The sequence below is a fragment of the Vanacampus margaritifer genome, chromosome 15 (genome assembly GCF_051991255.1).
Source record: "Vanacampus margaritifer isolate UIUO_Vmar chromosome 15, RoL_Vmar_1.0, whole genome shotgun sequence".
Lineage (NCBI taxonomy): Eukaryota > Metazoa > Chordata > Actinopteri > Syngnathiformes > Syngnathidae > Vanacampus > Vanacampus margaritifer.
The window spans coordinates 4,045,647-4,058,411 of record NC_135446.1 but is presented as its reverse complement, the minus strand read 5'-3'; the positions used below and the strand labels follow the sequence as shown (position 1 = coordinate 4,058,411).

General features: G+C 36.8%; 1 protein-coding gene and 1 long non-coding RNA gene across 3 annotated transcripts in view; both read left to right on the top strand.

The window, feature by feature from the left end:
* The first annotated feature begins 1,348 nt into the window (after positions 1–1,348).
* mapk11 (mitogen-activated protein kinase 11) overlaps positions 1,349–12,765 on the top strand; it is a 21,563-nt gene continuing 10,146 nt past the window's right edge. Inside the window, exons 1-9 of the mRNA XM_077543403.1 lie at positions 1,349–1,804; positions 4,809–4,938; positions 5,032–5,090; positions 5,187–5,298; positions 6,848–6,877; positions 6,986–7,033; positions 7,098–7,212; positions 7,280–7,351; positions 7,647–7,726. Of these exons, the coding sequence (XP_077399529.1) occupies positions 1,692–1,804; positions 4,809–4,938; positions 5,032–5,090; positions 5,187–5,298; positions 6,848–6,877; positions 6,986–7,033; positions 7,098–7,212; positions 7,280–7,351; positions 7,647–7,726 (759 nt within the window). The 5' untranslated portion in view covers positions 1,349–1,691. The remainder of the gene's footprint in view (positions 1,805–4,808; positions 4,939–5,031; positions 5,091–5,186; positions 5,299–6,847; positions 6,878–6,985; positions 7,034–7,097; positions 7,213–7,279; positions 7,352–7,646; positions 7,727–12,765) is intronic.
* Positions 7,828–12,765, top strand: part of LOC144034564 (uncharacterized) — a 10,842-nt gene continuing 5,904 nt past the window's right edge. Inside the window, exons 1-4 of one of the 2 annotated variants that reach the window (XR_013288249.1) lie at positions 7,828–10,439; positions 10,531–10,693; positions 11,095–11,157; positions 12,239–12,297. This is a non-coding gene — a long non-coding RNA (uncharacterized LOC144034564). The remainder of the gene's footprint in view (positions 10,440–10,530; positions 10,694–11,094; positions 11,158–12,238; positions 12,298–12,765) is intronic. The other variant, XR_013288250.1, reaches the window with a different exon arrangement.

Sequence of the window (12,765 nt, the reverse complement as noted above, 5' to 3'; positions counted from 1 at the left end):
TCAACACGGTGCATGGACGCCATCATTCTCCACCACTGTACACGAATGCCCATTGAAACTAAATGACCTTGGACCATTCTATATCCAGCATTTGGCATCTGACCTTTAACAGCTGAGATTGTGTGGTCAAGCTCATCATCAGTCATTGTGCTGTATTGTCCTCTTACAGTTAAGACAAATTCTCACATCCTTCTGTAAATTGTTCTTTTTGAGACACCAAGGCATTTTGCAATACAGTAAACTGGAAGATGTGTGTCCAACAAATACTTTAGTTTTTCCCTCTCCAATACAATTTTGAGATGACCAAGCCCAGGTCCAACTTCGATCTCTTGTTCCACTGTAGTCATAGACGTTTCTCGGATTTCCCTCTGAACAGCATGCTAGAGGTCTCTCAAGGCTTCTGTAATCTCAGATAAATTGCCTATCTGTCCAGAGAACCACTCAACAGAATAAGCTCATCACGAGTCAGGAACTCAAGAAAATCAAAATTCAATGGCTGCTGGTTTAAGGCTGACAGCAGTTTGTAAAGAAGTCTCTCCAACAACAGTTGCCTCAGCTGGTCCTGTTAAAATGACAAGGATCTTATGAACTATTTACATAGATACAGTTTAACAAAAACACTGAATTTTGGAATTTCAAAAGTAGCATTACTCCGCTCCCTACAAAATCCAAGCGGAAGGCAATATTTACATTTGAGCAGTATTCGATGTAAGTAGCCAAAAATTGAATTGTTAAACCATTAATGCGTCTTATTCAACAGCATTAACAATGCAAATTGTCTGTGGCTGGTTTGTTGGCGTTGCAGCATCTCAAATTAATTGGTAAATGTTAACATTCTATCATGATAGAAGTATTATTTCCCATGCAGAAACTCAGCATTTAATTGAAAAAACTAAACAATTTTATTAGCTTGTATGAAAAAACTACGAATTTAGTAATTTTAAATACTTACATGTGGCTGTGGTGTGACATTTCCCTGTCGCTCCTCACTTGACATTCCATCAGAGTGCATGCTATCTTAGATAGACAGCAACAACAACAAAAAATCAACTACTGGTGTCTCAAGGGACAATAACGTTAAACTAAATGAAGATATATTATTTTAAATATTCGATGTATACTTCAACAACCAGAATGGCAAAGTCCTGTGTTAGAAATCAGACGAATTCCCGAAACTTCTATCGAATTGAACGTTTGAGGCTTCTGGGGACATGGTATATAAAATGCTATTGGATATTAAACAGCCAATTGGGATTTGCCCTGCTGCCCGACTCCTGATTGGTTGACAATTGTGGCACAATTGTTGCGGCTCGACCCTCGCATCGTAAGCGCGAAACAAGGTATTGTACGTGTAGCGGAGAGAAGCAGCAAGCGTGCACGAGAACGGTTTTGTACGTACGGAACACATTTTAGCTCATACGAAACAAATTTTTTAGTACGCACGAAACACGCTTTTGTGCACAGTATTTCCCATTACGCTTGTATAATTGTGGCACAAATCTAACGCCATAAAGACCGACCGTCAGACAAAGGGAAGGAGTGGGGCGGGGAGACAGACTGCCAGTGGCCGGCGCGTCGTCACAGTAGCTCGGCCAAGCAAGCGAACTGCAGCCCGCACGAACGGTCTCATTTTTTCCCTTCTGCATTTTCCCCATTTCCCTTTTATTCTATTGCCTTGTCAGCTACCAAAGATGTCAGCCAGGCCGGGATTCTACCGACAGGAGCTGAATAAGACGGTGTGGGAGGTGCCGGAGCGATACCAGAACCTGACGCCGGTTGGCTCCGGAACCTATGGTTCGGTGTGGTGAGTGTTTGTATGTGTGGAGGGGCGAGGCTGCAGCCCTGCACAGATGCCGGCATGCATCTCAGCTATGTTATCAACATGAATGAATCTTTTGGTTTGTTTGTTTTTACATGACAGTCACCAGAATCTGCCAATTATCTCTAAAATGTAAAATAATCATTTTGTTTACATTTCGACACCGTATCGTACTAAGTAATCCAATGCATTCCACTTTGCTGGTGCCTTAAAACCCCTTGAGTGCCAGGTGGATCTCACGGTTGCTATGGTGATACCCAACCCTGGCAGTATCAGTTAAATTCAGACACAGACCAAATGGCAGATTGCAGTTTGATAGTGCTGCCAAGAGATAAAATTGGGATGTGGCAGGATGAATCTGTGCCCCGTGCCTTGGGTTAAAGACTTCTGCTGTTTAAGCACACTAACTGACTTCTTAAAAAGTTACATTTTCAGTAATGTAATAATTTACTGCTATGAGTATCTATCTTGATTCATGGAGAGATTTTTGGTTAGTTTTAACAACGTATGCTGTTAAATCCTCCTGACAGCGCAGTATCATGATTTATTTATTTTTTGCATTAATGTGGTCCTTATCAAGTGTCATTTTGCAGGTTTTTCAAAACACTGTGTGTGATGGTGACCCCATTACGACTTCCTCTTTGTTGTGAAACCGATTTGAACACACTTTCTGCTCTTTCGAAGACCATTTCCTCACCTTTAACGACTTAAAACAATCTTGATACTTAAGTTATTGTCTGTTTTCACTTATGTAGGTCATATCTTTAACAACAAATTCATTTTTTTGTTTGAATTTTTGTTCCCATCCCACTGTTTTATGCTTGTGCCTATTCATTGATTGCTTATTAGCTTCATCTGCCCTGCTCATGCATCAGCCAATCAACTTGTTCTCTGCCCTTTGCTTCTCAGCTGTGTCATAGTTTATATTTAATCAAATTGCCTCTATCGGCTTGTCTTGAATTATTGTTATTGTGCTACTTCGTTGATTTCAGTTGTACTTCTCATTGTGTGCCAAATAGTTGTTGTTGTTATGTTGTCTTTTCGTTTCCTTGCATGTTTGTGGCATTTTAGTCGAAAAGATGCCAAACATCAAGTTAACACAGTATGGTGAAGATAAAATTTTTTTAAAAAAAGTTGGTATTTTTGATGAATAATAAGTTAAACTATTATATCATATCCCTCATACAGCTAAATAAGTTTCAGTCCAGTCCAATTGAGCCCAATTCAATTCCTAATTATTTTGGGGAGACGACTTCCAGTATGTCTATGGGCCACAACATGCTGCCACTTTTATAATCAAGTCTTAATTGATATAAAACACACAAAATACATTCCTCGACAGGGCTCTGCTTTGCATTGCTAATGCTGACATGCGGCCATTGGGGGATGGGGGGTGTCAGGAAATGACTTTTGTATGCATGCATCAATTTTCCTTTTAGTTGGTTTTCATGGGAAACCCTCTCGAGACCCGAGCCGCGTGCTCATATTATTCTCCATTGTAGTACAGCAGAGATCATATACACACCCTCAATTGTGATTTTCTCATTTCGATTTCATCTCGCTTTACTGCAGGGGCACTTAAGCACTGGCAAATATGCTTCTCATTTAGACGACTATGAATAAAACATTTTTGTCATCTCTTCTCCCAATGTTCCATTTGTCATGTTGGCTGTTGAGGGCCCTTTACTCTTGACACGGCTTAACAGTGTGTTTTATTATGGCAATTGATGAACGGTTTAGAGGTTTGATGCTGTAACGTTCGGGTATATATCAAAGATGAATGCATACTTTATGTTAAACAATGGATGTGGAAAAGTGACTAGATGGTGAAATATCCGTTAAAATAACTCTGGCTTCTTACAAATGTCTGCAAGTTTTATTGTTGAAACGCATCATTTGATTAAAATTAGAAGTTAACCCCCCCATCCTCATCCTGCAACGAAATACAGGAGATACTGCTGCACTACACTTGAGAGCATACCACTCCGTGTATGGAAAATGGCATCATGACAGAGACATGGCATGTGCAAACTTCATGTTGGAAGATTGGCTGAAATTCGATGGGGGTGGCATCTGGAGTGGCAGCGGGTGACTTGAAGCCCTGGAACATACGGTGCAGTCAGCCAATGTCCACAGGGGCAACTGGCAGCCCCTTGATTAGTTTAAAAAAATATATATACTATTGTTCAAATATACTGGCACCGAACTGTGAATATGCATCAACTGTAGTTTTACATTGTAATATCATCATTCACCACTAGTTAGCAGACATGGCTTAGTTACACTGGGTCTTATACTGCCCTGTACTACTATATGAGTAGGCTTAATATATATTTGTTGGCAGATTTTGGAATGACATGCAAAATAATAATAATAAAATGTATTTGTTGTAATGCACTTTTATATTTCAACAATCTGAAAGTGCTACAGAGAGTAAATAAATAAATAAACCAAAAGCCTAAAACGTCAATAGGCTGTGGAGCCCTAAGTCGGTCGGGGAGAGCATTCCACAGCCTGGGAGTTACCGACAAAATGTACATACTGGCAGTACGTTCAATAGTATGAAAAATTTTCAATGATTTATTTATTTATTGGTGAAAAAAGTTCTTGCACTTACTGTTGGTTCGCTGTTCAGCAGGTTTGTGCCGTCCTTGAATGATCATTTTCATACTAGAAAGCCCTTTAATCTGCTTTAAACTCTATGCATTGAGAAATTTATGAAGTGCACATATGCACGTGACGTATTTTGTCCATATTTAAAATAATATTTGTGTCATGCATCTGGTTAGGAAGTGCATGGTCTAATGTGGCCCCCCCCAAGTATCACTGATGAAACATTGCAACCCTCTGCAGCATTTAAGTTGTCCATCCCTGCTTTTGAAGTAAAACCAGAAACATTTGCGTTATTTGGTGTAAATACTTACTGTTCTTGCCAGAGTATTGCTGTCACAGTACCTGACTTAGTAAATCTAAATCACCACACCCTCAGTTCAGCCTACGACGTGGTGCTGCGGCAGAAGGTGGCGGTGAAGAAGCTGTCGCGGCCCTTCCAGTCGCTGGTCCACAGTCGCCGTTCGTACCGGGAACTCCGGCTACTCAAGCACATGAAACACGAGAATGTTAGTGCATCCTATTGCCAAATAACCGGAGCAGTTCAGCTGTCCGCTTGCCTTCGTGCACTCTTATTGATTCAAATGTTTCGTCTCCATTAGGTAATAGGCCTGCTGGATGTCTTCACACCTGCTGCCGCATTGGAAGACTTCAATGAACTGTAAGTCTTTAAATAGAACATCTAAGTGCATTGTAATTTGTCTCCATGTTTATCACCTACAGCTTGCCTTCTGCTTTTCTTTTTTTCCTCCCCAAGCTATTTGGTGACCAACTTAATGGGTGCGGACCTCAATAACATTGTCAAGTTCCAGAGGTTGTCCGATGAGCATGTGCAGTTCTTGATTTATCAACTCCTCCGAGGTCTGAAGGTGGGTTTCTGTGTTGCTGGAAAAATTCTATAAAAGGAGGCGGTGGGTAATGTTTTGTGATGAAGGGCGACATTACCTTTTTAAAACAGAGATGTTCAGGTCATTCTCATTTCAGGTAATGATTATAATTCTAAAAAATAAAATGTAAATGTAAATGTGTATAAAAACGTGCAAAAGTCAAATTTAATAAATAGTCATTATTCATGTTTGTTGTAATTTATTTAGTTATAATAAACTAACCAATTACAGTATTAATAAAATAACATTTAAAGTAAATGTATATAGACAATTATTTAATTTACTATGATTTTTGTTGTATCTACAAGAAATAAATTAATCTAAAATGCAATTTATTAATAAATAATTTATTCAAAAATAAATCTAAGCATGTTAAATGTGTGTGTGTATATATATATATATATATATATATATATATATATATATATATATATATATATATATATATATATATATATATATATATATATATATATATATATATATAAAATGATGATGAGAAAATAAGTTACTAAATTAAAGAAACTCAATTTTGTTACTACTATTTTTATTGTAGTACTTACAATAAATAAATGAAAAAGTTCAAAACTAAAATAAATCATTTTTAAATGTAGACACATGGACACCATTGGTGTGTTCTGTTAATGAAAGAAAACCCCACAATAAATAAATAATAAAAATGTATGTAAAATTAAACAATCAGTATCAGCCATTACTTTTGAATTGTCGTTCAGCAGAATTATTAAAAAACAGCAATTTTGTCCACATGTAAAATTGTTTGACTGTTTTTATTTTATTTTGAATAAATGTCATGTCATATTTATATATGCGTGATTTATTTTATTAATATTTTATTGTTGTAGTATTTACAGTAAATCAATAGCTCAATTATTTATTTATTCTTAATTTGATTTAATTAGTATTTACACATGTATTTATTTCACTAATATTTTTATTATATTATTTACGGTGCACTGTATTCCCCCCCTCGAAAATAAGTTCAATGTGTATGTAGAATTGTTTACTTGACCATTTTTATTTTATTATTTAAAATTCATAAATTAAACTGTGAATAAAGTAAATGCATAAATATGGATGCAAAACGTTTTATTTTGCTATTATTTTTATTGTATTTTTTACAGTCATACATTATAGTCGATTATTTACTAAATAAATAAAAATATGTTAAATGTGTATGGAAAATTCTTTACCCAACAATTTTTTATTTGATTATTTCCAAACAATAAACATGTATTCACCCAAATAATGAAGTAATATGATACTTGTGGAAAGTTGATCATAACACCCATCTGAATGTGGCCCAACATTTTTTTTTAAATTGTTAGACTGACAAATTTGTGTCCGGTGAATGCTAAAAATAGACAGCTCCAGCTGTTCAGTCTGGCGCATTACCATGGAAACGGCCGAAAGCAGCCTCCCCATAGACAAGCATGTTCGGGGTGAGTGTATGGCAAAGTGCACTGTTGACTCTTGTCTCGTCATTTATCTCCTCATGCACGGCGGTGAACAGTACATCCATTCAGCGGGATTGATTCACAGAGTGAGTGTCTCCACTTGCTGTCACTTCCACCATCAATCGACTCTCTCATTCACACAACTATCAAATGTGCTGTTGCTCAATAGAAGAAAACTATGCCTTACCTTCCAGGACCTCAAGCCGAGTAACGTGGCAGTGAATGAGGACTGTGAACTGAGGGTAAGTCCAAACATTCACATTTTCGTGACTTCACGCTTACTAAATATCCACGTCAACCCGCCAGATCCTTGACTTTGGCTTGGCCCGGCAAACGGACGATGAGATGACGGGGTACGTGGCGACTCGCTGGTATCGGGCGCCGGAAATCATGCTGAATTGGATGCACTACAATCAAAACGGTGAGGTTTTTTTTTTGTCCTGTTCATGACCCTTTTTATTGATTGGTCTGCGGGCTTTGTCTTCCAGTTGACATTTGGTCTGTGGGATGCATTATGGGAGAGCTGCTGAAGGGAAAAGTCCTTTTTCCCGGCACTGACTGTATCCTTTATCAACGTCGGAAGAGCCAGCAGCTGTATTTCCCCCTCCCCTGCCCTCCATTATCTTTGCAAAGTGATCCACAGAAGTCTTTTGGTTTTGCATGACAATCTCTTATCCGAGGCACAAACACAGAAAAGGAGCCGGGAATGAATAGGAGCTGCCACAAAGGGCTTCAATTAGCCCGCTTGTCGTGTTTGGTGTTGGGCAGCAGGATTAAAACCAATTTGATGAACTGATCTTGGCTCATCGCTCTTACTAGAGTTTATGTCTTCAACTGCTCCTGCTAAAAAAAAAGATATCGACCAGCTGAAAAGAATCATGGAGATGGTTGGGACGCCGACCTCGGATCTCCTAGAGAAGATCTGCTCTGATCATGTGAGACGCTGCACCACTTTTTATTGAAAATGTATTGGTACAAAATTTCATTGAAATGCATGGGACCAGTTTTAGCAGTAGTATTTTTAATTAATATTTAACTTAATACCATTTCTGGACTACAAAGCGCACCTGATTAACTCATTTGCTCCCAAAAATGTATATATTTTTTTATGTTTTAAGTGTCCCAAAGACGTATTTGTGTGTGTGTGTGTGTGTGTGTGTGTGTGTGTGTGTGTGTGTGTGTGTGTGTGTGTGTTTGCCTTTGTGTATTATGAGGACATTTCACCTGAATACATGCCGTGCTGCGAGGACATTTTGAATTATGAGGACACAGCCCATGTCCTCATAATTATTTCAATGCAGAAGTGCTTCTAGGGCTGTAGAAGGCTTAAATCCAAAGTTTTAGCCAATGTCCTTGTAAAGCATAATTACGTGAATTTGTGTATTTTTGTGTATTTGATGGCGCCCCCTGTAGGAAGGTCCTTGTAATGCACCACTTCATGAATAATTCACACCAGTGTATATTTCACAGCATTTGATTGGCTGACCATCACCTGTCCTCACAATTACGCACGTCTCCATAATTCAGTTTTTTCTCAAAATGCTGTGTATTGTGAATGTTTGTCTGTAGACACAGAGCCTTTTTTTTTTTTTTTTGCAGCCACCATTTCCTAAGTAAATAATTAAATAATGAAATACCCTACGATATTTAATTATATATTTCCGTATTTAATTATTTCAGTGGTTGTTTATTTAAAAATGTACAATGGTTAACAGCAGAGACAGAGAAACTGTCAGTGCCGTACATTAATTCATCATTTAACATCCCACCCTGCCTTTACAGTATAACATCTTTCTGTACACCAGCGGCCAAATGTTTTGAGAATGACATTGATTTTCTAAGAATCTGCAGTGCTGACTTATTATTGTTTTTTTATGATGGCAATTTGCATGTACATGTACTCCAGAATGTTATAGTGATTAGATGAATTGCAAAGTCCCTATTTGCCATGAAAATTAAAGTAATTTCCTTTAGTGACCTTACAAACTTTAAGTGAAGAAGGCTTCAGGGCACCCAAGAAAATCCAGCAAAAGCCAGGACTATCTCCCAAAGTTGATTCAGCTGCAGGGATAAGGACATCACCACCAGTGTAGAGCTTGCTCAGGAATGGCAGTAAGCAGGTATGAGTCCATCTACACTCATGGTGAGGGAGTAAGACTTTTGGAGGATGGCCTGGTGTGACCAGTGAAAAAGGGATTCCATAAACACAGACCAAAATAAGGAAAAAAGAGTTACAGTTATTTTCTCTGATTAACCCCCTTTCCAACTGTTTGGGGCATCCGGAAAAATGCTTGTCTGGAGAAGAAAAGATGAGCGCTACCATCAGTCCTGCTTCATGCCAACAGTAAAGCATCATGTGACCATTCATTTGCAGGGTTGCTTCTAAGCCAAGTTACTGGGCTCGCTCACAATTTTGCCAAAAAACACATGCGTCCATTACTAAAGTATAGTACCAAAACATCCTCGGACAGCAACTGTGTGACAGCAGCAAGGTTATTTTATTTACTAAAGCAAAAAAACATTTTCGTTAATGAAAAAAAAAAAAATAACTTTTTAAAAAAGCAAACTGAAATCACATTAAACGATTACAAAATTATCTATAATTCTAGCAATAATATCCTTTGTTTTCGTCTGTGGTAATTAATTTAGTATATGAGCCTTTCGGGTTAATTTTAAATGTGATCTATTTTTTTTTTTTAATTGACACTGTAAATCATAGAACAATAGCCACTCTTATCAACAAAGTTCATAATCCAACACTGAACCAATTTGTTGATTTAAATGTGATTTATTATATTGCCCGGAGTACGGAAGTGACGTCATCTAGCAGCCCCGATAGAGAACCGCCCCCGGCTCTAATTACTTCACGAGACGTGATGGCAGTGTAGCTGTGCTAATGAGGTAGGTTTGAAGCTCGAATTTTTCCTCCAGAAACTTGTTTATTTTAATGTTGGTCGCTTGTGTACATTGCTGAAAATGATTTATAATGCAAGTCCAGTGTAAGTGCAGCTAAGCTAACGTTAGCATACCTAACCATCTGTTGATTATGATGGTTGCAGCTAATTATTTAGAATTGCTACGCTTTTGTTAGCGACGGTTAGCTCAGTTAGCATAGCAGAGCTAACCGTCTGTTGAGTAAGATAAATGCTAATTGAAATTTTTAAGAGGAAAGCAATAACAGGCTGGTTTGATAGGCTGGTTTGTGATGTGAAAATATACAATGGTTTAGTATTACCAGTACAGTATAAATGAAGTATTGGTAAATTGCTGCATTTGTGTTTACTTAAATTTGTTCTTTAAATAGAAATATTTCAGTAAAGTCTGTTAGTGTTCATTACATTTAATTTATGCAAATATTTAGCAGAGCTGTGCTATCCACTATTTTATTTTCGTTGGCACATTTACTGCACACTGCACAGGATATTATGGTCCACAGAAAGTCAACTTCAAAACATCTGCACCAAGTTACCTATCAAACTGATTGAAACTCATTTTTTTCTATAGCTTTAGATCATTATCTTCAGTGAGATATGTCAGTCATGAGGCCACAGAGGGCAAAAGTTAAACCCAAAGAAGAGGTAGCATATTTTTCATCCTTAGGTAAAGACAAGGATGGCTTCACCATAAAATATATTAATTCATTCAAAGGTGAGTATTGGTAAAAGATTCTTTAGTATGGGCCTAGTTTTCATTACTGTTATAATGAAATATTTCTGTTGTATCCCTTTTTCTTTGTAAGGTCGAGGAGTGTTCAGTTCCTGCTCCTTTCAGAAGGGAGTCTTTCCTACTGAATATCGAGGAGAAGTTATAAGCAAACAGGAACGTGAAAACAGGCTGAGAGTGTATCATGATGCCCAGAAGGTTTTCATGTTTGAATTTCACTACAATGGAAAAACACTATGGTATGTTTATATGGTGTGTTGTCACACTTAATTTTGTTTTTTTTGGGGGTGGGGGGGTTATCGTGCAAGGTTTGACAAAACATAAAAGATTAATTATAACTCAAAAGCAAAAGTACATTCTTTTCTCAATATAATTTTTTTTGTTTTTATTTCATTTTTTTACAATATTGTGACTTATTTTTTTATTTTACTTTTACAGTTATCGTGAGTATCGCTAACCTCACAATATCATGTTGATTATCATATCGTGATTGCTTATCATGACATTTGGATATTGTTTCATACATGTGACATACTAGAATTACTGGTCGCACATTCATGATTACATGAAATTACAGTATAGCAGTCTAGTCTTAGTAAGAATTTAATTGTATTGGTATTTTTCTATTCATCTACCCCAGGTTTCCACTGAAGCACAACCTGATGAAGACACCGCTATCACAGACTGCGCCAAAGTTGACCAGGTGACTAGATTTCTTTTTGAATGTTGTTGAAATCAGTTTTCAGAAGCAAGACATTAGTGGAGGGTGGAGATACTAGGGCTGCACAATATGTGGAAAATATCTTGGCGCACGAATGGCTCATGCAATATGTGCATTGCAAAGACGTGCAACAAATGGATATTGGATTGTTTGTATACTTTAGTCTGAGGCTAAGCGATATGGCCAAAAAATTAAATAAAAAGTCTTTTAAACCAACCATCCAGCATTCTGCCACCACTTGTGCAAAATTTCAACTCACAATAACATCTGGATGTAACAGAACATTATAACAGTTTTTAATAATCCAGAAGACAAAATACATTTCACGATTTAGCAAATTTTCAACTATTCAATTTGAATTTAATTTATTCAATTAATTTGATTTATTGCCAGGCCCTACTTGAGTCTGATTTTGACCAATCAGAGACAACCTTAATTGCGCATCGCCATACAAGAGAATTGTATCGAGGAGCATTACTAACAAAAAAAACCTTATTTGGATAAAACTAGATCAAAATGAGCATGATTATTTTTCCGCATGTACGTGCATTTCTTTAATTAGATTATGAAGATATATATATTCGGTCCATGTTTAATGTCAAAATAATCTCCATCACTGTATAAAACACCCATGTCGCATGTTTTGTCAATACTGTGCAGCCCTCGCAAGATACACAGTCCTCACAATGTCGTAGTTGTGAATAACTGACACTCTGAGGACAGTGTATTTATACACTGTGAGTTTAAAATACGTTTTGAGGGCTTGGAGTTACACATACAGTCCTCACAATTCATACTCTGGTCAGGTATGGACACTCTGAGGACTGTGTATTTTCTTATTTTTGTGTCATTGTGAAAAATAGACGTCACCAATTTACACAAACCTGTAGTGCAGACAGATTTATTTATTTATTTTTGTAATGGCAAATAAAATGAGTTTGCATTCACATTACTTTAACCTATTCATTGTTCTGTATGTACTGTAACTGTGTAAATGCACAGGTACAGTCAGTCGTGTTACTAAGAATTTAATTTTATATGTATTTTTCTCTTTGTGTACCAGGTTTCAACTGACGCACAACCTGAAGACATACAGTAGCTGTCACAGACCAAGTTGACCAGGTGACTAGATTTCTTTTTGAATGTTGATGTTGAAATACGTTTTTCAGAAGCAAGACGTTGCACAATATATAAAAAAAAGATCTTGTCGCACGAATGGCTCATGCAATATGTCTGTTGCAAAGACATGCAACAAATGAATATTGTATTGTATACTTTAGTCTGACTTTGACCAATCAGAGACTGCCTTAATTGCGCATCGCCATACAAGAGAACCGTATCGAGGGGCATTACTAAAAAAAACGAACTTATTTGTATAAGACTAGATCACAATAAGCATGATTATTTTTCCGCATTAACGTGTATTTCTTTCTTTGGATTATAAAGATCTCTCTATCTTTATCTTTATGTCTATATATCTATCTATATATCTGTCTCTCTGTCTATATATATATATGTATATTTGTGTGTATATATATATATATATATATATATATATATATATATATATATATATATATATATACTGTG